The sequence below is a fragment of the Malaclemys terrapin genome, chromosome 12, assembly GCF_027887155.1.
Source record: "Malaclemys terrapin pileata isolate rMalTer1 chromosome 12, rMalTer1.hap1, whole genome shotgun sequence".
Taxonomy (NCBI): Eukaryota; Metazoa; Chordata; order Testudines; family Emydidae; genus Malaclemys; species Malaclemys terrapin.
Genome location: NC_071516.1, coordinates 41027447 through 41051366, shown reverse-complemented (window position 1 = coordinate 41051366; position 23920 = coordinate 41027447). Strand labels below are relative to the sequence as shown.

Below are 23920 nucleotides of genomic sequence, written 5' to 3'. Positions count from 1 at the left end.
AATTCTTCACTCACTCGCACCAGTGCAAATCAGGAGTAAGTCTGCTGAAGAGAAGGGAGATGATTCTCTGCTTCCACACCTCAGTATAAATCCAAAGTACCTCCATTGCCATCAGTGGGGCAATTTCTCCTGTCACATACCCTGATGTAAATCAAAAGTTATTTCACTGAAGTTAGTGGATTTACACCAGTGTCAGACTGGTATGGAAGGAGAATCAGGCCCAATATGTCCTTATAGTTATGCTAGAGTTTACAGTGGAAGTAAAAAACAAAAGAAAATAAACAAAACACCATAGGGAAATATACTTACTCTGTGTATATCATTTCAATGATTCCTCGCTCTGGCAAACCTGCCTTGCTGTGCAGGATGATTAATTAGCTCACATTTCCAGCAGTGGGCAATATATTTCTTAATACAGATACTTTAAACTATCTTTAAGGGGCAATCTGACTTTGGCTAAAGGATCTACCTTTCCAGCTCTATTGCCGGAGCTGGTCAATAAAACCCACTCCCTTCGCAGTCTGCTTCTCCGGGTATTCTTGGTTCTTAACAAGTTATGTTGCCAGAAGGCTGGCTGTGAATGTGATTAATCCAGTCTTCTAAATTGAATATTTGATGATTTCATAACCAAAAGATTCTGGAAAACTGAGTCTATTTCTATATTGGTTAGACCCTCATCCACTTCAGAAGATCAGCATCTGCCAGTAGACACTGCCTTTGGCTGACAGGTGTATGACAAGTGAAAAGGTTGTATGAGGAAGCTCATTTTATATTCCTCCCCAGCCCCTCTGGAGTTGGTCTCAGCAAAATTGTACAGACTTCCTGGTAATGTGCTAAGCCAGGGCTGGATTTAGACATAGGCAATATTGTGCCTAGAGATCAAGCTTCTGGATTCATGTGATTCCATCAAAATCTCACCTTTCACTGGGGGAGAAAGGAAGTTTCACAGCTCTTGAGGTAATAACAGAAAGCTGGAAAATGTAAGCTGAGTGTAAGCAATGCAGGGCTCAATCCACAAAGGAGGCTTCGGCCCAGCATTGCAGCACCCAACTTTAGGTGCCCTGCTGCACGTTGGAGTTAGGCTGCCGGGCTAGCCATATATAATGCACGGGGAGAGTTAGGCACCTAAGCATAGGTTCCATAGCAGCCAGAATGTGGCATGAAGAGTTGCCTCAGCTAGTCAAAAGAAATGGTCAAGGAAAGGAGTGCAACTTAGACTTCAAGGGGAATCAGATGCCTAAATCCAGGTCAGCAGGAGCCACCTATTTCTGTTTGCGACTCTCAGCTATGAAGTCTACAATGGAGACTGGTGCCTACACCAGCTAGGAGGAGGTAGCACCATGATCTCTCCCCCCCCCCATATATTATAGCTCAGTGGTTACAGAACTCAAATGCATATGGAAGACCTTAGTTTAAATCCCTACTCCACCTGTCTCAGAGCAAGGATGTGAACCCCTAGCCCCACATGAGTGCCCTAACCACTGGGCTTTATGGCCTTTTGGGGTGGCTCTCTCTCTGACTCTCCTGTTTCAGATATTCTACTTTTTATAAAATATTTAAATATTCAGTGGGCCACAGAGAGAAAGAGAATTATTCTATAACCTAGTAATTTGCATCCTCGCCTGGGAGCTCCAGGTTCAGTCCCTGCTCTAATGAACCTCATCCCTGGAGATAATCTTGGTCAGACCAGTTTCTCTAAGCTTCATTTTCCTGACACTCTTCCACATGAATGGGAGCTATTAGCATTAATGACCCTCCATTTTACCTGTTCCGGGAAATACGTGCCACAGCCCTGGCAGCAGAGTCCTGATTCCACATACACAGATGCATTCAGTGACATGGTAATTTCACAAGGTCAACCAGAATTCATAAATTGGGCATAGACAGATTCCCCAGTCATCATCCTGAAAGAGAGATTTCCCTGGATCTAACTGATAACAAAGAACATGTTATAAAGGTTGATCCCTTAGGCTTTATTCCATCATTTTGTTCAGTGTCACTTGTGTACTTTTAAATGAAGCACTCCCCACAACAGAAGGGGAAAACAAAGAAAAATATAAAACTTTATTTAACCATTTAATGGTAAGAATCGGGTATATACAAACATACAGAACTTGGAAAGGAGAAATAAATAGCCTTGGAAGAATAAGGGAAATTAAGGAGCAATGTGCCAAGAAGTACAATATGAGATATTTAAAGCTGTCTAAGAGTTTGGACCAGATTTTTAAAAGGTATTTAGGTGCCTAGAAGGATTTTCAAAAGCATCTAGTCACCTAACACCCATGGATGCTTTTGAAAATCCCCACTGGTACCCAAATGCCTTTAAAATTTTGACCTTTTGTGTGCAAGTCTTCTTGATGACTTTGATAAGTTCAGCCAAAGTGAGAAATTAAGAAAATATGCTTGACCGTAAATAATCATGTCCAGTCATGCTTTATAATAAAGGTAATGGAATAACAGTTTAGTTACATTGTTATTAGCATAGTCTTATGTTTTCAATATGTAGTCACCAGAAAAATCATATAAACTGAACAACCACATAACAGATGGAATTATTAATGCGCTTGGCTGTTCATGATATTTTCAAGGGCATATCTTCAGCTGCCGTGAACTGGTGTAACTCCATAGGAGTTACACCAGCTGAGGATCCAGCTCAAGCATATTAACCAAATTGTATTGATGCTGGCTAAGATTGTTAATGGAATCTGGGTGACAAACTTCTGCGGGCTGCCTAGAAAATGCCAGCCTCTGCAATTGTTCTCAGTTACACAGCACACTTCCTGATTATATGGTTCAGTGGTATTCACAGATAGTGAAAGAAACATAAGCACACTAATTACAAGGCCATTGCACTGTAATTGCAGTACTCTTACTTTAAAGAGTAATGTATATCCCTGTTTTATATTTATATAGGGCTCATGTTAAGGTAGATTTTTGTACACCCATTCTTTTTCTCTGGGGCACATTCATATAAGAACATAACAGCCATACTGGGTCAGACCAAATGGCCATCTAGCCCAGTATCCTGTCTTCCGAAAGTGGCCAATGCCAGGTCTTTCAGAGAGAAAGAACAGAAGAGGTAATCATCAAGTGATACATCCCCTGTCCCCATTCCCAGCTTCTGGCAAACAAAGGCTAGAGCCACCATCCCTACTAATAGCAATTGATAGACCTATTCTCCTTGAATTTATATAGCGTTCATAAAGAACCGTTATAGTCTTGGCCTTCACAACATCTTCTGGCAAGGAATTCCACAGGTTGACTGTGCATTATGTGAAGCAATACTTCCTTTTATTTGTTGTAAACCTGCTGCCTATTAATTTCATTTAGTGACCTCTAGTTTGTGTTATGAGAAGGAGTAAATAACACTTCCTTATATACTTTCTCCACACCAGTCAAATTTATAAACGTCTAAAATCACATCTTTATTTGAACCAAAAAGCAACACCTTGCACTTTACAATTACTATAAAAACAATGAATGACATATATACAGAAAAATATATTGTCCAATTACCTTCTTCTGGGGTCATGATATATTTTTCCTACAGGGTTCTTATTATTCCCCTATACTCTATCATATTTATACCTTGTCACAAAAGTTCCTCCTCTACCTTGGTGGGTCCTGCACCTATTGGCAGATTTGCTTGCCACAGAGATTCATGGCAGCCCTCAGTTTGGCCATTTTCGTGGCTCAAATCTGATGTTTTACTCAGATAACCTCATCACCAGCCAGCATGGGGAAAAGGAAGGAGAACAATCCCCACAGTCTCTGCTGATCCACCATGTGGGTCGGGGAACAGCCCAGAGACCTTCCCCTCCGGTGGAACCCACAGTCCAGGTCAACTCCTCCTGTGTCAGATTAGAAGTTGGGATGTTTGGGGAGAACCAAGGCCTACCTTCTACTCCAAATTCCAGCTCAGGGACCTGTGGACTGGAACTGTCTAGAGCACTTCCTGGAACAGCTGCACAACAGCTACAACTCTCTGGGCTACCTCCCCATGGCCTCCTCCCAACACCTTCTTTATCCTCACCACAGGACCTTTCTCCTGGTGTCTGATAATACTTGTACTCCTCAGTCCTCCAGCAGTACACCTTCTCACTCTCAGCTCCTATTACCTCTTGCTCCCAGCTTCTCACATGCACACCACAAACTAAAGTGAGGTCCTTTTTAAACTCAGGTGCCCTGATAAGCCAGCCTGTCCTAATTGATTCTAGCAGTTTCTTCTTAATTGGCTCCAGGTGTCCTAATTAGCTTGCCTGCCTTAATTGGTTCCAGCAAATTCCTGCTTGTTCTGGAACTGTTTCTGTTCCCTTACCCAGAGAAAAGGGACCTGCTGGTTCTGCAGGCTGAGATACCTGCCTTCCACTCTTTTGAGGCTGTTCTCCTGGCCGGTTGTCCCCCTGGCAGCGGTGTCTGCTGCTGCTATGGGGAGGACCCTGCTGGTGTGACCCTCAGAAGGGAGTGCGAGGCCCCACTTTTCCCATCATTTTTGGGGCCTCCCTTGGCTGGGTTGCTGCTGCCCTGGCTTCTGCTGTTGGGGAGCTGTTAAAGCTGCTGGAGCTGAGGAGGGAGTAGAAAAGGCCTTGTTTTGTGGAGGGGGTTTGTAACATCCTTTCTTCTGTGGTGGTAGGTGCCTTTGCTGTGGGGAGCTGGGGGAGTGGCCTGGGGCTCTCCCCCTAATCCACCTGCTCCACCACTGCCACCACCACTGTCCCCTCCACCTTTCCACCTGCCTTCTGGCTCTGTTCTCTGCTCCCCGGCCCAGCAGTTTGCTCTGCCCTCTAACCATCCAAAGAACGTAGCGGCAGCAAATGGACATTTGTTTTTCAGAAGCCCGTGGGTGCTCGTTTCCTTTCTCCTCCCTTGGCTTTGTCCTCCCTCCCCTGCTGCATTTGGCCGGTGGGCCCCCTTTTCCTCTGCCTTGTCCACTGCCCTGTTCTTGCAGCTGCTTGCCCCCTTTCCCTTTGCTGCCTGCCCCACCCGTCCCCCTTCTACTGCCCTGTTTGCTCTGGTTTGCCCTGTTTTGTTTTTTGGTCCTTGATTACTTTGTTTGCCCCACCCTTGTCCCATGGTGCAGGCGTGGTTGCCAGCCCCCTTTTCCCCCTCTTTTAGTTTGGTTGTTTTTGAACCCACTCTGTTCTTTGTTCCATGCCTGAGGCATACCTGATTTAGCCCTCCCCTGCATTCTGCCCCCTTGCTTCTTGACCTCCCTCCAGTTCAGCCCTTATTGCCTGCATTCCCATGTTCCGCTGTTGGTGTTTGAGATTCCCCCCTCCCCCTTTTTTTTCATTGACTCCTTCACTGATGCACACTCCCCCATGATGTCTTAGTTTTTCCCTTCCTTTCCTTAGTGCAGCCAGGGGAGTCAGTTTCTTTTTCATCTTGTGCTGGAATTGTGTTCCTTGTCTTCCTTTGTCCTTTTCTGTTGGTGCCCCTCCACCCTGCTTTCAGCCTAGTGGGTTGGGTGTGGTAGCCGTTCTCCCCCCCACTCCCTTCCCCTTCCCTTCCCTCCCACTCCTCCCTCTCCTTCCTTCTATTTCCCGGCCCTAGCGGCTGTCCTCTTCCTTCCCTTTCTGTGATGTGTGATTCAGGGGGTGGGAATTCCCTGGCCACCCCTGCAGTTCCCTTACAGTCCCCCTCCCCACACCCTCCCTTGCGATGGCTGCCTCGACTGCCACTGCTGGGCTGCGTGCCATCATTGCCATTGAGGCACCGGTGGGCACGGATAGGGGCTCCTGAGACTCTGCTGCTGCCATGACCTCGGCCGCCTCCACTTCTGGGACTGCTCCCTTGGCTGGTGGGAAGGGCCGGGGGACTAAGAAGGGCAAGGGCCCTGCCCAAAAGGTGAAACCCCCCATGACTGTGGTTCCTTCCCCCGTTGCGGCCCCATCAACGGCCACAGCTCCCTCTTCTCCCTTGCCCGTTGTTCCCTCCACCAGCTCTGGGGGTGCCAGTCCCTCGGCCCCCAGGGCGTATGCCCAGGTGGCTGCAACCCCTCCGCTCACTGCCTCACCGTCTGCTCCAGCCGCCTCCCGGAATGCCATTCCCAGCGGCCAGGGCCCCTTTCCCACCCTCACCAGGAGCACGGGATGCGTTGCCTCCTGGTGCCGGCCTCGCCCCACGTAGAAACATATGTGTGGGCATTGGCGTGGGTGGTGGGGCCCACGGCCATGGTGGTGGCCTCTAAGATGTTGGGGAAGGTGGTGTTCTTCCTGGCGTTGGGGGCCGCTGCCCAGGAGGTGGTGGAGAGGGGCTTGGCGGTGGGGGGCATCCACGTCCCCCTCGAGCCTTTGGAGGACCTGGGCGTATGGGTGGTTTTCTCCTCTGTTCCTCCCTTCCTCCCCAATGCTGCCCTTTTGCCTTCCCCTCCACCCTGGGGAGGGCCCTGTCCGTCCTCAGCCCCCTTTCATTGGGCTGTAAGGACCCTGCCCTCCGCCACGTTTTGTCATTCCGCCGGCAGGTGCAGGTTCAAATTCCGCCGGCGGCATGTGATGGGGAGGCTCTGGAGGGGTCCTTTCTAGTGCCCCATCGAGGGGCCCAGTACCGGGTTTATTATTCTTCGGGGGTGGCCCAGTGCTTTCTCTGCCGGGTGACAGGGCATGTCCGGAGGGAATGCCCCCTGGCCCGGCTTGGAGGGGCATCTGGGACCCCCAATACCCAGAAGGGCGTCAGCTCTATCATTGCCAGCGGCCCTGATCGCCTGGTCCCTGGGGTCACCCCTCCTCCATATGTGACCATTGTCAACTCCGCACGGGTCTCGGGGGAGACCCCCCCCAATGTGCCCAGCTGAGTGTGCTCGCCCCGCTGCTGAGGTGGATAGTAGACTGGGGCCCATGGAGGAGAGGGTGGCAGGGGCGGTAGCGGGACTCGAGCGGGGCTTGCCTCAGGGGGAGTTTGTCCCTTTCCCTGTTGTTCAGCCCTTGTCTTCCCTTACCCTCCCGTCATTGCCCTCGCTCCCAGGCCGTGACCCAGCTGGCCAGCCCCCCTCTTCAGGGAACTGGGAGCTTGTGCGGGGGAGACACCACAAGTGGGGAGCTCAGGCCCAGCACCCCCCCCATTAGCGAGGGAGAAGGGACCCCCTGTACAACTATGAAGGGGGTTGCTGGTGCTCAGCCTTCCGTTGACTCCCCTATGACGTTCATCATTTGGAGTCGGCCAAGGTCGCTGCAGACACGGAGGTGGGTAGTACCACCTCTCCTACGGAGTCCCTCCCTGAGGGGGTTATGGACGGCGCCCTCGCTGCCCCGTTGCCATCTGTGCCCCCTGTAGGCACCGCAATGGCTACTGCCCCGGCTGCTGTCGAGGGGGAACCAGTACAGGCGGGTGGGGACTTTGCCTCTATTTTTGCTGAGATCGAGGCCTTGGGCTTGACCCCAACCACTGAGGGAGTGGATGCCCCCCATTAGAAGGCCTTGGTAAGGGTGATTGCTCTCTGGTGCCCCCCCTTCCCCTTCCCTCTGCCTCAGGTGGTTGCCCCCGTTTTGGCCTCTGCAATGCCCTGGGCCATGTCCATCTGCCCGGCCATGAATGGTAATCTGGTTGACGCCGCCGTGTCCATTGTGGCAACAGCCGACACCGAGCGGCTGGTCTCTGAGCCCACGGGTGCCCTACCCTATGAGGCAGCTCTCGCCTACCCCCAGTGCTGTAATTGTGGGTGCCTCGTTTAGTGGCGCACCTGAGCCTCGTTTAGAGTGTCCCACTCCCTTGCTGCCCCTTTAACTACCGTGTCAGGTCATGAGTCACTGTGCCCCGGAGACTCTGCCAATCAGGCCCTAGATTTTTGTCCCCGCTCCCTGCCCTGACCCTGCTCCCGTCCTAAATCTGTGTCCTGTCCCTGACCCTGTTCCAGCCCTTATTCCTGTCCTTAACCTGTTTTCCTTCCCCCCTCCTGTTGCTGCCGCCCCGGGGTTGCCTCATTTTCTTTTTATAGAGGCCCCCGGGAGGCAGTTTCTGTTTTTCCCTCTTCTGGCCCATCAGAAGCTGCAGTTCTCCCTTCGCCATCGTCCCTAGGGCCGAGTGTTATGTCGGGTGGCACAGTGCCGGATAGACAGGCACCGTGGTGGGGCTCTGATCCCTGCCTGCCCGCCTTGCTGGGCCATGGGGCTGGCAGGGGGGTCCAATCGGGGGACACCCCGGGTTCCGTGACCCCAGTCCCTGCCACACAGAGGAGCGAGATGCCCTCTTTCTTGGAAGACACTCATGGCTCCACAAATAGAGTGCATCTCGCTCTTCAGCGCTGGGGCAATTTCCATCTTATTCTTCAGACCGTGAGGGCCATTATGGGGGAGGGCAAAGGGACTGAGGATCGGGATGCTGCAGCTTACCAGCGTGCCCGCAGCTTCCGTGATGCCCTGCTGGCTTTCGGGGTTGGTCACAGTTTGCTGCGGGGTCCGACAGGTGCCGCTAGTGCCCCAGACCGCGAGGATCATCCCTAGCCCTCCTTATGTTGCCGTCCGTCTTTGCCACTTTGAACATCCACGGCTGTAGGTTGGGTCTCCGCAGGTGCCAGGTGCTCTCCTTCCTTTGGGAGGAGGGGTACTCGGTTATTTTCCTGCAGGAGACCCACACGGATCCAGCCGCCGAAGTGAGCTGGCGGCTGGAGCGGGAGGACAGGGTCTACTTTAGCCACCTTTCAGCCCATCAGGGCAGGGTGGCGACCCTGTTCTATGCCCTGGAACACTCTCCTGTAGCAACACAACCTTTACACATTATTTGACCATCCAATCAACATTAAGCATTGTCTTACATATCCCATGGAATACGCATAGGCAGGCTTCAGTTTACATAACCTTTTTTGTCCATGCTAATTTCATGTCATCATGTCCCTTTTCCAATTGTTTTATTTACTTTGATCCTACCACTCAATTTAGGGACTTTTCTGTTTTTTCCCCAATACAGGGACTTTTTGTCACTACATTTTATGTATTTTATTGTACTGATTAACCTCCTTTTATCTATGTCCTTCAACACAGTATAGAGCATCATCTTTGTCTTACACAGCAGCTATAAGCATTATTTAAAGAAGTCTCTACATAAGGATGCATTTTGCAAGCAACACTCATGTCAAGCAAAGCCTAGGCTAAAGCCAGTTAATTTAGCTTAAATATTACACTGGTCTACAATTTTTGAGAAGTCATCTGCTTCAGAGATAAAATGTGCTATTTATTATGCATTTTGATGTGCTGAATTCAAATCTGACAATTAAAACAACTGATTGGCTACTGTTTCTAAGACATTTAAGTTTTTACATTTTATGTATATTGTGCAGATAGTAGAGTTTTAATCATAAATTGTAAAACTAGATCTTTTACATGATAATATTTCACCTGTCCTGTTTATGTAATTTAAAAATCAGCAAAAGGGTTATATAAATAAAATTTATTATGAAACAAAAGGCAAAAAACTATTATGTACATAGTTTAGTCCTATTCAGTGTCTACTCGGCGCTTCTTGGCTTGTCTCTTGTATTCATTAAATGGAGCATCTCTTGTCACTGTCCAGCAATAGTCTGCAAGCATTGATGAACCCCATTTGCCCGGATAGCCTTTCTCCATTGTTGCAATGTCCTGGTGAAATCGCTCTCCGTGCTCGTCGCTCACTGCTCCGCAGTTTGGTGGAAAAAAATCTAGATAAGAAAGCAAAAAATCTATCTTTAGTGACATGTTGCAACCAAGGCTTTTGTATGCCTTGAGGAGGTTTTCCACCAACAACCTGTAGTTGTCTGCCTTGTTGTTTCTGAGAATTTATTGCCACTAACTGGAAGGCTTCCCATGCCATCTTTACCTTGCCACACAGTGCATGGTCAAATGCATCATCTCGAAGAAGTTCACGAATCTGAGGACCAACAAAGACACCTTCCTTTATCTTAGCTTCACTTCACCTTGGAAATTTTCCACAGAGGTACTTGAAAGCTTCTTGTGTTTTGTCAATGGCCTTGACAAAGTTCTTCATCAGACCCAGCTTGATGTGTAAGGGTGGTAACATTCACAGAGAAAACAACAGTACTTTGTGTATGCAGTCTGCAGACAAAGCAAGAGAGCAACAACCATCAAATCGCCACAAAGCGGCCACTGATGTTGGTCATAGTTTATGAACCTCAAAAGTTGTTTCATGCTGTCATAGGTTTCCTTCATATGGACTGCATGACCAACTGGAATTGATGGCAAAACATTGCCATTATGCAGTAAAACAGCTTTAAGACTCGTCTTCAATGAACAGTCTGCACACATCTGGATTGTGAACGATGTTGAGGGCTGCCATCACACCATCGAGTTTGTTGCAGGCTACAAGATCACCTTCCATGAGGAAGAATGGGACAAGATCCTTTTGACAGTCACGGAACGTGGAAACCCTAACATCACCTGCCAGGAGATTCCACTGCTGTAGTCTGGAGCCCAACAGCTCTGCCTTCCTCTTGGGTAGTTCCAAATCCCTGACAAGGTCATTCAATTCACCTTGTGTAATGAGGTGTGGTTCAGAGGAGGAGGATGGGAGAAAATGTGGGTCTTGTGACAATGATGGTTCAGGACCAGAAGTTTCATCCTCGTCCTTGTCTGACTCAAGTGAGAATGATTCTGGTGCATCAGGAACCAGCAGTCCTTCTCCATGGGCTACTGGGCGTATAGCTGATGGAATGTTTGGATAATGCACAGTCCACTTTTTCTTCTTTGACACACCTTTCCCAACTGGAGGCACCATGCAGAAGTAACAATTGCTGGTATGATCTGTTGGCTCTCTCCAAATCACTGGCACTGCAAAAGGCATAGATTTCCTTTTCCTGTTCAACCACTGGTGAAGATTTGTTGCACACGTGTTGCAGCATATGTGGGGGGCCCACCTCTTGTCCTAATCTCCACTTTTGCAGCCAAAATAAAGGTGATAGGCTTTCTTAACCATAGTGGTTATACTGTGCTTTTGTGATGCAAAAGTCACTTCACCACAAACATAGCAGAAGTTATCTGCACTGTTCACACAAGTACAAGGCATCTCTGCTCACTTTGGCTAAACAGAAATGTGTCCCTTTGCAAAATCAAACACTGACAAATAAGAGAGCATGACACTCTATGATATCTAGAGCTGATATAGGGCAATTTGTTCCGCAGAGTGATGTAAGCTTCGTTATGATTGCATCATCCATGACTTCTAGGAATAACATGATGCAATTCATATCATGTATGATGCAATACCAGCTTCAGATTGCATCATTCATTGTTTTGCCTAAAAAGGAAGTACTGTCCAAACCCAGTCATAGATTTATTCATAGATCCATTCAAAGATGTATTTTAGTCATTTCTGGTTTAAAGTGAGATCCCTTCCCTTTATAACTCACTTATCCTCCGCCATTCCCAAGTCAAGGGTCGTATATACTGACCCAATAGCATATCTTGAAAACTAGAGCCAATCAACAATTTTAAGCATCATTTTCATTCTCAGTGACCCAAAATTAGTAAAGTTTGACTACATTTATTTCAGAAGCATTTTGGCTGTAGAGCAGTGTTACCCAAGCCTGTCCAAATTTATCTATCATACTAGACCCATGTATATGAGTCTTCCAACACCAGGTATTGATCAAGACACAGACTCATTCCTTAGTCTCCAACAACAGGGCACAAATTGGTGACAAATGCAATGTTGATATTTCTCCACCAGAATGTGGGCTAAGACTTACTAATTCATATCACAGAGGTCATCAACTCTCTATCAACGTAGATCTCCATCAACCTTTGTCTTTGGTCCTGTGGCCCATGCTGACATGAGGAATTGAATTCACACAGTACACTACTGAAGACCTTCTTAAGTTTTACTTTGAGGGTTAGGCGTAATGTAAGTCCTTCTCCATGCAGATTGATTTTCACCCTAACGAGTATAGAATCTGGCAACTGGCTCTGGACTGGAACAAGTGACAACTTCTGTATTCTATCCACAAACACAATTGCTCTTGTGTTGGCAGCTGATGTATATTTAAGAGCTCAGACCTACCATTAAAATGGGGTGTCCATGTTGCCAAGCCTAGTAATTTTATTACAAGTTTTACACGGAGTTGAGGGGCTGTTGAGTCATATATCCTGATTCTTCTCTCGCATGTCTTACACTATTATGGGGAGTAGCTTCTGATTCAGGGTCTAGTCCTACCTCAGTTAAATCAATTGGAAAATTGGACAGGTATTTTCAAATGTGCCTAAAAGAATTTCAGTGCCAAATCACATTAATTTAAATTGGATTTGGGCACCTAACTCCCTTAATCTCCTTTGGAAATGCCAGTCTATATCTCTGTAAGGGGAATGAAGATCAGGTGCATAATTTCAGCAATTAAGTTATTCCTTACTTAAATTTTATTTTGTCCTTAACCTAGGAAATTATCATTGTATTTACCGTGATTATGCCTGATATTGCTTGGTAACTTTCACACCCATGTGGATGACAAATGCTCTGACCAGCTCAGGATTTCATGAGCACAATGACAACCTAATGGAACTGGATAGCTAAGTATTAGGGCTGAGATCCATAGAGTTACTAAAGAGGCGAATAGGTGCCTAGCCAGGTTTTCAAAAGCATGTCAGTGTCTAACTTCTATTGAAGTCCATAGGATTCAAAATGTACTACATTAAAACACACTAGGGAACATCTAGTGCACACCAGCAGGATCTAACTGGACCAATTAGTGTGCAACATGCTACTGAGCTTTAGAATTCACACCCCCATGATGTGCATTGCAGTGCCAGGTAGAAAAGCCCTGAGAAGCCTTAGGGCAAAATTTTCTAAACCACCTAGGTGACTTAGGGGCTTACATCTCATTGGCTCTTTTGTCAATTAGCTGCATTTGAAATTTTAAACATAAATCCTATTTTCAAAAGTGACTGAGGGCCAGATTTGTCAAGGTATTTAGACTCCTAATAAGATTTTCAAAAGCATCTAGGCACCTAATACTCACTGATTTCAATGGATGTTGGGCAACTAGGAAGTTGGAAAATTCCACTAGGTGCCTAAATGCTTTAAAAAATCTGGCCCTTGGTCTTGTCTATACAGAGAAGACACAGCTGTTTAACTCAAATATGGTTAGTTAATCCAATGCAATTCTTGTACCTTTGTTTGGAGAAAGTAGTTAAGGACCTTAAGGTCAATGGCAATTGCGACAAATTACAACATGGTTTTACGAAAGGCAGATCATGCCAAACCAACCTGATCTCCTTCTTTGAGAAAGTAACAGACTTTTTAGATAAGGGAAATGCGGTGGATCTAATATACCTCAATTTCAGTAAAGTGTTTGATATGGTACCGCACGAGGAATTATTGATTAAATTGGAAAAGATGGGGATCGCTATGAAAATCCAGAGGTGGATAAAGAACTGGTTAAAGGGGAGACTGCAGCGGGTGGTACTGAAAGGGGAACTGTCAGGTTGGAGGGAGGTCACCAGTGGAGTTCCTCAGGGTTCAGTTTTGGGTCCGATTTTATTTAATCTATTTATTACTGACCTCGGAACCAAATGTAGGAGTGGGCTGATAAAGTTTGCGGATGACACAAAGTTGGGAGGTATTGCCAATTCGAAGAAGGGTCGGGATATCCTGCAGGGAGACTTGGATGACCTTGTAAATTGGAGTAATAGTAATAGGATGAAATTTAATAGTAAAAAGTGTAAGGTGATGCATTTAGGGATGACTAACAAGAATTTTAGTTATAAGCTGGGGACGCATCGGTTGGAAGTAACGGAGGAGGAGAAGGACCTCGGAGTCCTGGTTGACCGAAGGATGACTATGAGTCGATAATGTGACGTGGCCGTGAAAAAAGCTAATGAGATCTTGGGATGCATTAGGTGAGGTATATCTAGTAGGGACAAGGAGGTGCTGCTTCTGTTATACAAGGCACTGGTGAGACCTCATGTGGAGTACTGTGTGCAGTTCTGGTCTCCCATGTTTAAAAAGGATGAACTCAAACTGGAACGGGTACAGAGAAGGGCCACTAGGATGATCAGAGGAATGGAAAACCTGTCGTATGAAAGGAGACTCAAGGAGCTAGGTTTGTTTACCCTAACCAAAAGACGGCTGAGGGGGGATATGATTGCTCTCTTTAAATATATCAGAGGGATAAATACCAGGGAGGGAGAGGAATTATTTCAGCTCAGTACTAATGTGGACACGAGAACGAATGGATATAAACTGGCCGTGGGGAAGTTTAGGCTTGAAATTAGACGAAGGTTTCTAACCATCAGAGGGGTGAAATTTTGGAACAGCTTTCCGAGGGAAACAGTGGGGGCGAAAGAACTCTCTGGCTTTAAGATTAAGCTAGATAAGTTTATGGAGGGAATGGTTTGATGGGATAATGTGATTTTAGTCAATTGGTCAACAATGTGCCATCGCTGGTAAATAGTATCAATGGTCAATGAGGGACAGGCTGGAGAATCTTGCCTGCATGCTCAGGGTTCTACTGATCGCCATATTTGGGGTCGGGAAGGAATTTTCCTCCAGGGTAGATTGGCAGAGGCACTGGAGGTTTTTCGCCTTCCTCCACAGCATGGGGTGGGGGTCGCTAGCTGGAGGATTCTCTGTGACTTGAAGTCCTTAAATCACAGGATTTGGGGATTTCAACAGCTGAGTTAAGGGAAAGGGAGTGGGTCAGCTTTTGTGGCCTGCATCATGCGGGAGGTCAGACTAGATGATCATAATGGTCCCTTCTGACCTTAAAGTCTATGAGTCTATGAGTTTGTGGACCCTTAGGTATAAAACTGGTTATATTCATTCAGTTTGCACCTGAAAATTAATATAACTGAGGTTGAAAACAATCTAGTGGGATTTTCAAAGGCCTAGGCACCTAAATCTCATAGAATTAAATGGGAGTTATGTACTTAACCTGCATACGTACTTCTGAAATTCCCACTAGGTACCTATCTGCCTATCTTTAGGCATCTGAATGCCTTTAAATATCTGGCCTCTGGTGCTTTATACTACTGTATCTTACACCACTTATTAGGCTGCCTAAATGTGGATGTAGTTGCCTAACTTTGGGCAGCCACTTAGGGACAGATTTTTAAAGCATCTAATGGGATTTTCAAAAGTACATAGGCACCTAACACCCACAGAAATGAATGGGTTTTAGATTCCTAGATGCTTTTGAAAATTCCAATACGCATCTCAATACCTTTAAAAATACGGCCTTTTGTCTTTTACAAATGGAGAAACTGAGGAACAATGAACTTAAACAATTACACAGTGGTCCATCAGCAAGTCAATGGAGACACAGAACCAAGGTCTCCTAGCTCCCACTGCTCTTCTTTAACCAAGGACATCATCCTTACTATGTCAGGTGGTTGGCACTAGAAGAAGACAGTGAAATTCTGTTGAGACCAAATCCCAAGGGCACTTCTGAGGAATATAAAGTAGGCTTATTCGTAAGACCTGTTGAGTTGCCATACATAAACAAAGCAGGTAAGGGGAAAGGCGGCAGGGTGATGATGAACTGGTAATGGAATGGGACTCTAATGAATATTGATATCTGCAATAAGTAGGAAGATGTTGAAATGTTTGATTTATAACTGGAGGAAAAATATGGCACCCTCACTTTCAATGCATTTTTTTCTCAGAATCCAAGAATGCTGCATTCTAAGAAGAGAAGATAATGCATGAAAAGCTAATAATCTAGGTCCACTAGAGAGAGAGAGGGAGAGAACACACCCCAGAAATATACTTTAAACCAAGTGTATTAATAATTATATTTTCTATATTTGGTGATGTGACCTACTGGGCCATATCTTGTTGGAAGGAAAAGGTTTCCCACAGTGAGTAATTGGTACACCTGTAACATATTCCCATCTCTCTCTCTCTCTCTCGCTTGCTCTTTCTCTCTCTCTCTCTCTCCCTTTCTTTCACTCATATTTTTCAACTCTTGAGTGCATAAGAGAAAATAGCTATATGATAGATCTGTGGAACTCGCTGCTGAGTCACATAGTCACCTGAGTCACATAGATAAGAATGTAAAAATGGATTGCCTATTTTCTCTTAGAGGTAGACTGAGGTTTTCGTAGCCACAAATGCTACATGGATGCCCACTCCTCATTCATTATTCATAGGAATGTATTTGTTTAAAAACAGATTTTAAAAGGTATTTAGGCACCTAATGAGATATTTAGAAGCATCTAGGCACCCAAAAATCATTGATGGGTGTTAGGCACCTAGCTGCTTTGAAAAATTCCACTCAGCCCCAGAATCCCTGACAGCTTTTTAAATCTCAGTGATAGCCTGGTTTGGTAGATGGGAAATAAGGAGTTGGAGATTGTCCTAACACTGTCAGTGATATACTGTGTGAAATTTGTATAAACCATCTGTGCCTCAGTTTCCCCTTCTGTAAATAAATGAGATAATACTATTCACTTGCCTTAGTGAAGTGGTTTGAGATCTACAAATGAAAAAGCACCATGAGTTTCTTCCCAAGCCTACTAGAGTGAATGGAAAGAGTACCATTGACTTCCTCTGTTATTCGATGAAGCCCTCTATAATAATGGTAATTAGGGCATTAGAAGGCAGTAGCTCCTGATCTTGCTTCCAGGCTTTCACCCTGTCTTCTGATGCATCCCTGGCCAAGATCCTTTACCCCTATTTTCTCCTTATATAGCAGAGGATTGATAATGGTTAATATTTACTACAGAGGGGCATTGGGCCCATTTCAAATAGCATTGAAGTCACAGCTACAAAGGGCAGTACTTTCCAGCCCATTGTAGAATGAAATAGCTCATGAGTGGAAGACGTAAAGAGGTGTAGAAGTATAAAGTATTATTATCTTTGCCAAACTCATCTCAAATTAGAATAAGGAGCATAAGCAATATGGGTGGGATTTTCAAAAGGGTCTATGGGAATCTGGCATCTACATTCCACTGAATAACAATGAGATTTGCATTTTTAATTGCTTTCAGATATCCTTTGAAAATCCCATTGCACCATGACGATCAATCATTTATCCTTCAGGGCAAAATTTTATTTCCATCTCAGCTGAGCATGGAATGTGCCTCTGTCCAGCACTGCAAAATCAGGGACATTATTTTTGGTTTATAATTTCTTCTTTTGTGAAATGGGAATAATGATCCTGAACCCACTTGTAAAATGCTTTCAGATCTCCTGCACAAAAGCTTGGGATTATAATTAATGAGCATCGTCAATTAAGCACGTCTGGTACATAAATCTATATGAAATTCTTGTTCCATTCTCACTTACATGTTAATATGTCATGAATAGGCTTGGCAGAATGTTATGTTTATTATTTCTAATTTTGATGAGTAATATCAATAATAAAATATTTAACGCATTTCTTTCCATTTTTTTAATTTAAATTTTCATAGTTGCACAAAATTATGGGGTGGGGGAGACTGTCTGAGAAATGACAGTAGACTCTGAGATTCAAAAAGTGAAATGTCTATAAACCATTGAAATACAAATTGTTAACATTACATGTCAAAATAGAGAAAGTAAATATCCTTCATTCAACAGCTCAGACCTGTTTTTACCATTCATTCACTAGTCCATTTCTAACAAACCTAACTGAAAAGTCTAAATCCCTGGATTTTTACTCTAATATTTTCTCAAAGCATTTTTCTTACTTTGCCTATCTGTGAATTTTAAGTATTATTAATAGAAATAGGTTTTCATCACTTTATGTGTGCATGGTGACATCAACATTTGCCAACATTTATCAGTACCAAGCTAATCCTTCCAAGCCTAGTGTGGAAGCAGAGAAAAGAACTGACAGAAGGGAACTGCAATGCATGACGTTTGTTAGCAAGAGTCAGGCTAACTGTAACCCTAATAACGCGAGATTTGTAGAAGCGAGGATTGTGTGAGGCGGGTGAGAAAGAACTGTGTAAGAAGTCATGATGACCTCAGCATAGATAAAGTGTAGAAGACCTTGTGTAGATAAGGTATAGAAAATAATTGTATGTTGGCAAGAGTCAAAACAACTGAGGAAATGAGATATCAAGATGGCCTATGTATAAACAAAATGCTGCTGTCCCTCATTATTTCTGTAATGAAAGGTATAAATGCTTGCTGTAATTAGTTACCAGAGAGAGACCTGTTTAGCTCTCTCCCTCTGCACATGTGAGAGTTAATAAAGCTTCTGACTTGCTGTACCTAAACAAAATTGTCAGAGAAAAACTGAGTTCTCACTATTTTGTTTAGGTACAGCAAGTCAGAAGCTTTATTAACTCTCACATGTGCAGAGGGAGAGAGCTAAACAGGTCTCTCTCTGGTAACTAATTACAGCAAGCATTTATACCTTTCATTACAGAAATAATGAGGGACAGCAGCATTTTGTTTATACATAGGCCATCTTGATATCTCATTTCCTCAGTTGTTTTGACTCTTGCCAACATACAATTATTTTCTATACCTTATCTACACAAGGTCTTCTACACTTTATCTATGCTGAGGTCATCATGACTTCTTACACAGTTCTTTCTCACCCGCCTCACACAATCCTCGCTTCTACAAATCTCGCGTTATTAGGGTTACAGTTAGCCTGACTCTTGCTAACAAACGTCATGCATTGCAGTTCCCTTCTGTCAGTTCTTTTCTCTGCTTCCACACTAGTCATGAGGTTTGTTCCTTGATTGTTAGAATTTGATCCTGGGCAAAATGTAAAATCAGTTTTAATGTTAGATACAAAGGGGGAGATTTTCAAAAGATTTTCAGTGGGAGTTGGGCCACACGGTCCTCTTTGCCTTTGAAAATCTTCACCAAAGCCAAACATCATGGTCATGTGCGAAGAAGAAGACACAAAAATAACCCCAGTGTTTCAAAGCTAGGTGTTGGGAAGACTAGCTGAGTTTTGAAATAAGTTGGAGAGTCAGGAAAGATTTAGGAGGAAAGGTTAGGAGTTCAAATTTTGCATTCTTGTGCTGGAATTAGAGTTTATGATTCTCTACCTTGGAATATACCAGTGTAAAATATCAGGGGGTAGCCGTGTTAGTCTGTATCTACAAAAACAACAAGGAGTCTGGTGGCACCTTAAAGACTAACAGATTTATTTGGGCATAAGCTTTCGTGAGTAAAAACCTCACTTCTTCGGATGCATCCGTTACTTTTACTCACGAAAGCTTATGCCCAAATAAATCTGTTAGTCTTTAAGGTGCCACCAGACTCCTTGTTGCCAGTGTAAAATGTTCATCATAGCGCCTATAAGGAACAAAGACAAATCCTGCATACCACAGAGCACAGCAGAGATTAATGAAGGAGAAAAAAACTGAGGACGGGACTGATCCATTTACTGTAATACTAGAAGAAAGGAAATTTTCAGGGAAACTGGGATATTTTCCCTCCTATTCTTCTTCATGCTAAATTCTGTAGAGCTGTTAAAATGGGATTTGCGAATCAGTGATTTTCCAAAGAGTCCATGTGTCCATAACCTAATGGAGTTCAATGGGTATTGGGTACCAAACTCTCTAAGGCATCGCTGAAAATCCCAGCTAACAGCACGAAGGGCCTTTTGACAAGGAAAAGCATGGGCAGAAGATGGAATGAACAATTAGTAGATCTAAAGTGCCATCAATGTTTTAAATGTCAATGGGAAAAAGGATGAAATGATCATGATCCCCTTCCCTTCCCTTGTCCTGTTTCTTGATAAACGCTTGTTGGAAGTAGTAGCTGACTGAGGTTTAGGGAGATAGGGTAGGTGGTAATAATTATTCAGGCATTAGGATTCTGACTTGAACATTCAAGGAACATCCAATAATGCATTTTAACTCTTTCACTCCGTGAACATCTCTTGTGACCAACAGAATTTGAGACTTGGGTAGAGATGGAAAACCAATTCAGTGTGTTGGTTTTCACCCCCTGAGTCCTGGATTTCCTTCAGGCTACTATTTCCTTACAGAAAGACGTGTCCACCCATTGATGATGAGATTGTTTCGCATCAGGGGGACTGTGTAGATAGCACAGGATTTAACACTTTGCTTCTCCAGATGTTCAGAAAATCTGTGGAAAATGAATTTGGTCACCACGTGGGGTGGGATAACATTTCTAACAGTAGCTAAGAGCCAGATTTTTAAAGGTATTGAGGCACCTAGTGGGATTTTCAAGATCATCTAGGTGCCTAAAACTCACTAAAATACGCTCCTATCTCAGGAGGATGTTAAACAGAATCTACTAAAATTAGACATTTTTAAATCAGCAGATCCAGATAACAACATGGAATCAACATCACCTCAGCATGACAACCAAGTTCAGGATCTATTCGAGCTGTATCCTCCCTGTACTGTTGTACGTCAGCAAAACATGGACACTATGCCACACAGATTGGGCAAAGTTGGAGGTTTTCCACGCAAAATGACAATGTCGTATATTGGACATTATTTGTAATGCAGATGTTTATGGTTGCTTCTGTCTACAGACTACCAGGGCCATTGTCTGCAGATGGCGTCTTACACTTTTGTCACAAGAATGTCACAAGATGTTCTGGTGAACACCATTGTTCAGGTGGCTTGTAAGCGTTGGGATAAAATTCCACCAATTGAGGGGTGGAGGCAGCCCAGAGGCAGCCCTCCTATTACATGGGTTCATCAAGTCTATTCTGATGTTAGACTCTCAGGCCGTGAAGCCCTTGCAACTGCACCGGTATGGACCAAATGGTGAATGATCACTATGGCCAACCATTTGGCTAAGCATTGAAGAATCATAGAATATCAGGGTTGGAAGGACCGCAAGAGGTCATCTAGTCCAACCCCCTGCTCAAAGCAGGACCAATTCCCAACTAAATCATCCCAGACAGGGCTTTGTCAAGCCGGGCCTTAAAAATCTCCAAGGAAGGAGACTCCACCACCTCCCTAGGTAACGCATTCCAGTGCTTCACCACCCTCCTAGTGAAATAGTGTTTCCTAATATCCAACCTGGACCTCCCCCACTGCAACTTGAGACCATTGCTCCTTGTTTTGTCATCTACCACCACTGAGGACAGCTGAGCTCCATCCTCTTTGGAACCCCCCTTCAGGTAGTTGAAGGCTGCTATCAAATCCCCCCTCATTCTTCTCTTCTAGAGACTAAACAATCCTAGTTCCCTCAGCCTCTCCTCATAAGTCATGTGCTCCAGACACCTAATCATTTTTGTTGCCCTCCGCTGGACTCTTTCCAATTTTTCCACGTCCTTCTTGTAGTGTGGGACCCAAAACTGGACACAGTATTCCAGATGAGGCCTCACCAATGTCGAATAAAGGGGAACGATCACGTTCCTCGATCTGCTGGCAATGCCCCTACTTATACAGGCCAAAATGCCATTAGCCTTCTTGGCAACAAGAGCACACTGTTGACTCATATCTAGCTTCTCGTCCACTGTGACACCTAGGTCCTTTTCTGAAGGAAAAGAAGATCCAGATAACTCACATCCAAGCATTTTTAAAATGCTGGCTCAGGAGCTCACTGGACATTTACTGTTGATTTGCAATACGCCTTGGAACACCAGGGTAGTTCCAGAAGACTGGAAGAAAGCTAATGTTGTGCCAATATTTTAAAAGAGCAAATGGGAAGACCAAGGTAGTTATAAGCCTGTCAGCCTGATATCGATCCCAGGCAAGATAACAGAGTGGCTGATAAGGAACTCAATTAATAAAGAAATAAACTAATATAATTAATGTCATTTAACATAGATTTATGGTAAATAGATCATGTCAAACTAACATGGTATCATTTTTATGGCATTACAATTGTGATTGATCAACATATTAGTGTTGATATAATAGACTTCTCTATGGAATTTGACTTGGTACAACATGACATTTTGATGAAACAACTAGAAGGATACTAACAGTCATGGTGGAATCTCCGTCACTGAGAATTTTTATATCAAGATTGGGTGTTTTTCTAAAAGGTCTTCTGTAGCAATTATTTTGGAGAAGTTCTATGCCCTGTGTTATGCAGAAGGCGAGACTAGATGATCACAATGGTCCCTTCTGGCTTTGGAATCTATAAATCCATGCAAACAATGAGTTTAGGTGTTTTAGTGTTTTTGAAAAACCTACTACATGCCTGAATACCTTTGCAATCTGGCCCTCAGTGACTTGAGAGCCTAAATCCAATTTTCAAAAGAGCTTTAATCTTTTAGAGCTAGATTTTAAAAGGTATTTAGGTGTCTCAAGCTTCAAATAGATGCTTAGTGGGATTTTCAAAAGCAGCTAACCAGATTAGTGTCCTAACCTGCTTATTAAGCATTTTTGTAAATCTGCAACGTTGGCATCTAAACATTTTAATCTCTAGCCTTTAGGCTCCTAAGCAACTAATGTGATTTTGTAATGGGACTTAGGCTTCTAAATCATTTAGGAACCTTTGAAAATTTTACTTGTGATGTCCAACAATCCATGGAACAAAACTGCCCCTGAATTATGATCTCTTGTATCTTGACAGATGGAGCCTATGACTGGAATAGAGAAGGAAAACCAGTCCAGGATACAGGAATTTATCCTCCTGGGATTCCCCGGCAGTCAATATTTGCAGATATCTCTCTTTGTGGTGTTTAGCATGATATACATCCTGACAGTTGCAGGAAATGTTGCCATCATAGTTCTAGTGAAGGCCCACCATCATCTCCACACCCCCATGTACTTCTTACTTTGCAACCTCTCCTTCCTGGAGATATGGTACACCACAGCCTGTGTCCCCAAGACAATTGCAATCTTCCTGGGGAAAAGCAGAACCATCCCCTTTGGTAGCTGCATCCTGCAGATGTACTTCATTTTCTCCCTGGGTTGCACAGAGTATTTCCTTTTGTCTGCCATGGCCTATGACCGCTATCTGGCCATTTGCTACCCATTGCACTATAGAACCATCATGAACAGCACCAAGTCTGCTCAGCTGGCCCTTGGTTCTTGGATGTCTGGTTTTCTGGCTATTTCTATCCCAGCATCTCTGATAGCCAGGTTATTCTTCTGCAGCTCTAACGTCATCAATCATTTCTTCTGTAGCATAGATTCCTTGATCATTCTCTCCTGCACAAACACCTCGGTGATTGAGTTGACAGCTTTCCTCATCTCGATCATTGTCATCCTAGGATCATGTTCCATAACGCTGGTCTCCTACATTTACATAATCTCCACTGTACTGAGGATACCCTCGGCTCAAGGCCGGCAAAAGGCCTTTTCCACTTGCTCGGCCCATCTTATTGTTGTGACTATCTGGTACAGCGCCACCATCTTCCTCTATGTCCGGCCTTCCAAACAGAGCTCCTTGGAAACGAACAAGATTGTCAACACTTTGAACACTATTGTCACTCCGTTGTTAAACCCTTTCATTTACACTCTGAGAAATAAAGAGGTGAAGGATGCTTTATGGAAGGTATTCGGTTGGACATAAAGTTGTTTTTGAATGGTTTAGATCTTACTGGGCCTGATTCTCAACCTGTGCTCATGTTCCCTTTGGTCAGAGCCAGCCCTAGAACAAATGGTGTCTCAGGTGAGGAGTGTCTTCAGCACCCCCCTCTCCATTTGTTAAACTTTTGAATACCTTATTTTTTACTAGAGCATAAGCTTTCGTGTGCTACTGCCCACTTCTTCGGATGCATATAGATTGGAACATATATTGAGGAGATATATATACACACATACAGAGAGCATGAACAGGTGGGAGTTGTCTTACCAACTCTGAGAGGCCAATTAAATAAGAGAAAAAAATTTTTTTGAAGTGATAATCAAGCTAGCCCAGTACAGACAGTTTGATAAGAAGTGTGAGAATACTTATGCTACCAGCACTCCCAGCTATCTTCGAGACACCACTGACTTCCTGAGGAAACTACAATCCATCGGTGATCTTCCAGAAAACACCATCCTAGCCACTATGGCCGTAGAAGCCCTCTACACCAATATTCCACACAAAGATGGATTACAAGCTATCAGGAACAGTATCCCGGATAATGTCACAGCTAACCTGTTGGCTGAACTTTGTGACTTTGTCCTCA

General features: G+C 44.5%; 1 protein-coding gene across 1 annotated transcript; it reads left to right on the top strand.

Moving 5' to 3' along the window:
- The first annotated feature begins 20394 nt into the window (after nucleotides 1–20394).
- LOC128846032 (olfactory receptor 6F1-like) lies at nucleotides 20395–23319 on the top strand. The gene is made up of 2 exons (XM_054045118.1): nucleotides 20395–20595; nucleotides 22375–23319. Exons 1-2 carry the CDS (start codon nucleotides 20395–20397, stop codon nucleotides 23317–23319), a joined length of 1146 nt encoding a protein of 381 aa, XP_053901093.1.
- Nucleotides 23320–23920: the final 601 nt, after the last annotated feature.